Raw genomic sequence first — 5243 nt, forward strand, 5'->3', positions numbered from 1 at the left:
CTATTGAGGTTCATTTATGTACATATCTTCGGTTCTTCCGAAGATTCTGAATACCATTATTGTTGTTTTTTGTTGATTACTGCAGATTTGAAAGTGATGGAAACAATTTCACAGTATCGAAGCTTGACATTGTATTAGGAGGAGGTGAAACCAAAAAAGTAAGCATCTCTAGTCATTAATCTGGGTTCCTTAAAGAATCTTGCTAAAATGTATTTGTTGTCACGTAAAAAACATTTTAAAAAGGCCTTCACAGTGAGACCTGTATATAGCATATCCAAGTTACCATGTGAACAACAAATACTATTTTGAACTTTCCATTAGATAATTCTCCCTAATCCATGATACTCCCCCATTCCTAAAATATAAGTCGCATTAGCATGTGTGCATTTAACGTTTTAAAACTTTGACTGCTAATATAGGCAAGAGTATATTGATTTGGCATGTAAGAATAATACCATAGTGCAAATCATGGTCAAAGTTGTGCATTGGAGACTGAGAAGTCAGACATAACTTACATTTTGAGGGAGTATATTTCTTAGAAGGTCAAATAGAAAACAGAATAGCTATAATGGTTAATTTGCTATCGGCGTGGTGTGCTGTTGTGGTTCCAACCAAGGATGGTTCTTATGCCCAAACGGTAGTTTGATGAAGGAGTTGTAATAGCTAGTGCAGAGCAAGCCTGATGTACAGTCATCTATATTATTTGCTTTTGCTTGATATTCCTTTGAGCCAGATGTAAGCCTTTCCTAGGATTTAATATCATTTTTGAGTTTGACTGTGAACCCTGACATTACAACAAAACCACAATGGAAGCCATAACAAGAGAGTAATACTTAAACTGATAATTGCCTCAGTTATTCGTGGTTTAAACATTTTGGTAGTATATGTTATTAAGTTTTGGGCGATGAATTTGTTGCCCTTTGTCGGTTTTCGAGTTGATGAGTCGTTCTTGGGTAGTGACTCTTGAATAGTCGACCCTGCAGTTGTGACTAGTCGCGACTCATCGACTAGTCGACACGTTGTTGAGTCGACTTGTTCGACTCAAAAACAGTGCCTTTGTGACATGTGGAATTGGTTTATTTTTATTCATATATATTTGATTGTGCTGCTTCATATTGGTGTTGCATAACTTTATGTGCATAGTTTTCCAAATGGCTTATTACCCTTTTTAATTCTACCAGATACAACTTGAAGTGACTCCAAAAGTTATAGGTATTCTGAAGTTAGTTGGGATAAGGTGGACCCTGTCAGATTCGGTAGTAGGCTATCAGTACTTCGAAGTGGCTACACAAAAGAAAAACAAGAAAGGGAAAAGAGGGGCCCGGCGTTCTTTGAACAACAACCTGATCGTTATCAAGGTTCTTGTTTGTCTGGGTTTTTCTTTCAAATACTTGTTTCGTGTGACGTGTGAGTAACTGTAAGTTCTTTGCCTCCAGGGTTTACCTAAACTTACAGGATATATTGAGTGCTTGCCAGCAAAAGCATTTACTGGTGATTTACAACTCCTCACGCTGAATCTGAGAAACCAATCAGAACATGCTGTGAAGGTCCGGATTTTTATCCATATATTCATTTCTTTGCCCTGTTCAATAATTCATAATCATCAAAGGATTTCTCAGTTCTTCAGAAATGAGCATAGGTTTTAAATATATGTGTGTCTGTAGCATCATTTTGTATGTTAACCATTTCCAAGCCTGCCATGCAGAATATAAAAATGAAAATTAGCCATCCAAGGTTTGTAATTCCCGGTGATTCATCAGACCTTGACCTTGAATTCCCACAGTGCTTAAGAAAGCATGTTCAATCAGACAGCAACACTGTACCCGAAGGTACTAAGGAAAACGTCAAGGGTTCACTATTTGCATTTCCTCAGGTGAGGTGGTTCAAGGCCCTGTCTTGTTTTACTAATCTGATTTGTGTTACTGATTTATTTACAATATTTACATTCATTTCTTTCCAGGATATTAAAATTCAAGGTGATGCCACATTCTCTTGGCCTATTTGGTTTCATGCCGCAACTCCTGGAAACTTCTCTCTTTATTTGTCTCTCTATTATGAAATGGAGAGTACCACTGACATTCCGTATCGCACATTGCGCATGCATTACAATGTGGAGGTAAATTGGCAATATTATATTAAGTTTTATGTTTATTTTTTACCTTATTGCACATGCACAGTATATTCTATTTGGAATCAGTGTTTTCAGAACTAGTATTGCACCAGTTGCTTCTTGGGGCACCAGCTTCCTACAATAATTAGTTGATCTAATTAAATATGTTGGCGAGATTTATGACATACGGAAATCCCTAAAACCTCATTGTGCCAGCTGGTTTACCAAATATAGGTTGTGGCTGGCGAAACTGGTTATGGCTGCCCGCCAGAAATCAGATGTGCTCTGAAAGTCTGAGTTCATTGCTAGATGCCACTTGTTATTTTAATTTTGTTCTGAAGTGGTAATAGCTCTATAAAAGTGCGGTGGTCCCAAGAGGGTAGAAATCACTTCTGCAAGATTTTTGAAGATTTGGATTTCCGATTTTGATCTCTTTGTCATGTTTTGGACCAAAATACTGGAAGCTAGTATGATGTGTGATTAATTATATTTTATTTAAAATGCACTCGTCTTTATTTTTCAAATCTCACATTATAGCACTCTGTACTCCCATGATTAAGGTGTGTAGAACTACTACCCATATAAATGGCACCGTGGTTTTGGATGCTGCTGTTGCATTATTTAATCTCAAATTTGCTTAGCCAGCAGCTGTATGTTTGCACACAATTCTTGATAGATGTGGAAACATCAAGTAAATATGGAATTGGAATCTATTAATTGTCTGTCAACAATTCTTATTTACAGGTCTTGCCGTCACTTGATGTGTCCTTTGCTATAAGTATGTGCTCATCAAGATTCCAAGAGTATATTGTGCGAATGGACGTAATCAACAAGACTCCATCAGACTCATTCGCACTTCATCAATTGTCATGTGTCCGCACTAAATGGGCAGTTTCAACATTACCCTCGCGTGATTCCATCAGCTTTGTGGAAACAGTGCCAGCAAACCAGGCTGTGTCATGCTTCTTCAAGATAAAGGTTGGAGACGCATTGTTTGAATGAGCTATCAAATACAAGACACTTCTTGGGCCCTATGTATTCCATTTCTTTATTTTTTTTCATGCCTGTTGTATCTGGCGAGGTGATATGGTTTTCCTTGCATTAATTATTTCCAGGATTTAAGTACAAGTTCATGTATTGAGGCGGCAGACGGTTCCTGTGGAAGTGATATAGTTTTATCTCCTGGTGGTAGTACTGATGTATTTGATGTTTCTCGGACTCCTATCACTGATTTCCACTATCAAGAAAGACACCAACAAGGGAAGTTTGCTAAGGTGAGTGCTGCCTGAGGTTGTAATACCATTCTAGACCACTTGGTGGTACTGTTTTCTTGCTGTTTCCCAATGTTATCCAGCTGGGTAGTGTTTTTGCCCTTAGCCTTAACCTCAACACAACAACACTTGGATCGAAATGTGGCCACTGGCTGGTTTCGCGTATGCATATTTGAATTTTAGCATAGTTAATCAAATGCTTACCTATGTATTGACTTCATTTCAGGTGCCACGTAGTCTACTTGATTTTATTCTGATCTCAAAGGCAGTAGCTGTTAACTCTTCCAAGACAGAACAACTGCTCTCTCATCATACCTGCCACTGCAGGTAAGTGCTAGAACCTTTGATTGTTGCTTTTGATGGCCCTGAACATATATGCTGATATGATCTGCTTTTGCAGTGCTCTCAACCAGAATCCTGTGTGGTGGCTTATGGAAGGACCTCGAACAATTACTCATGATTTCTCGAAGTCATGCTGTGATGCTAACATCCAACTGGTGATTCACAATTCTTCAGACCATAACACTAGCGTGAGAGTGGTTACATCTGACTGTATGCCTGAGAAAAGCCAAACTGCCCCTTCACATGAATCTGCCAGTGGTCAGGGTGGATGGTATGACGTATCTCTGGAAAATGACATAAAGGCCATCTCAAGTACCAAGGGGGCACATTCTCAGAAACAATCATCAGAAAGCATTTCACCGTTTGTTTGGTGCTCATTGAGTTCCGCTCAAGTTGATCTGAAACCTGACAGTTCTGCTAAAATTCCCCTAAAAGTGTGCATATTTGCACCCGGAACGTATGATTTTTCAACGTATGAGCTGCACTGGAAAGTGCATTCATCTGAGAGTGGACAGGTGGATGAAAATGTGACATCAGGTGGTGGCCAAGGGTATCCTTTCTATGTCAATGTTCTTCAAGGCGCCTGATGAATTACAATGATGATAAAGATACTTCTCATGAAGCTCAGCACAGAAAAACTTGCATGTAGTTTAGTGCAGAAGCCTGTCCTGTGGCGGTGGACTGAAGATGTATGATATCACCAATATCACCAACCCAAGCTAGCGGACAGGCAAAGTGCATATGTACCCTGTAAGTTCCCAAATTGGATATAGGACACCCATATACATGGATTCTTTTGTTGTCAGCTTCAATACTGATGCATTTATACGAGCCCTTTTTGAGGATGAATCATGAGGATAGTTCAGGTGATTAGACGATGTATACCATTGTTGTCGATGACACTGGGGTGCGATGAACGCTGACAGACATTTATCGAGTTGTTTGTGTATCCTATAGCTATGTTATTCTTGTACATCCTTCTCTGTACCATTTTTCGCGAGGAGGTTAGGTAATCTTCCTGAAACTGTTGTTCTATGGGTGACAATTGTACCTCGGCTAAATGTTGAATTGTTGATGCCAGCGTGATTTTTTCTGTTCTTTTATATGAATAGGTTGAGCTCATGTCTGCCTGAGTATTCATGTATGTATAGGATTATTTTTGGCAGTCGTGATACTTGGGTAGTAACGTTTTGACTTGGTGTAAATCATAATCACAGTTTTGCTATGCACATTTACGAGATGATTCCAGTATGTAAATTATTTTTATCATGGCCTTTCTTAAATGTTGTGCAAGTAGCAAGACGGTCTGTTCTGAGGGAGTGGAAACTACACGCTTGACTAGTGTGTTCCCGGATAGGACAGACACATATATTTGGTGCGATTCCAGCAGTAGTGGTTCAGCTAATGTTAGACTAGTCACACCGGAGAGTAACTTAGAGTAGTAACATGCATATGTTACTAGTCTATGCTACTACCTTCACAGTGGATAGTAATATATGTGTTGTGTCATGCATCACTTC

General features: G+C 39.1%; 1 protein-coding gene across 1 annotated transcript in view; it reads left to right on the plus strand.

Moving 5' to 3' along the window:
• LOC119300172 (trafficking protein particle complex subunit 8-like) overlaps window positions 1-4963 on the plus strand; it is a 14179-nt gene extending 9216 nt beyond the window's left edge. The window contains exons 19-27 of the mRNA XM_037577215.1: window positions 67-158; window positions 1182-1358; window positions 1437-1547; window positions 1706-1873; window positions 1961-2116; window positions 2855-3088; window positions 3226-3384; window positions 3608-3708; window positions 3782-4963. Coding sequence (XP_037433112.1) covers window positions 67-158; window positions 1182-1358; window positions 1437-1547; window positions 1706-1873; window positions 1961-2116; window positions 2855-3088; window positions 3226-3384; window positions 3608-3708; window positions 3782-4310 — 1727 coding nt within the window. The 3' untranslated portion in view covers window positions 4311-4963. The remainder of the gene's footprint in view (window positions 1-66; window positions 159-1181; window positions 1359-1436; window positions 1548-1705; window positions 1874-1960; window positions 2117-2854; window positions 3089-3225; window positions 3385-3607; window positions 3709-3781) is intronic.
• The last annotated feature ends 280 nt before the right edge of the window (window positions 4964-5243 follow it).

This window comes from Triticum dicoccoides, chromosome 5A (genome assembly GCF_002162155.2).
Source record: "Triticum dicoccoides isolate Atlit2015 ecotype Zavitan chromosome 5A, WEW_v2.0, whole genome shotgun sequence".
NCBI classification, from domain to species: Eukaryota; Viridiplantae; Streptophyta; class Magnoliopsida; order Poales; family Poaceae; genus Triticum; species Triticum dicoccoides.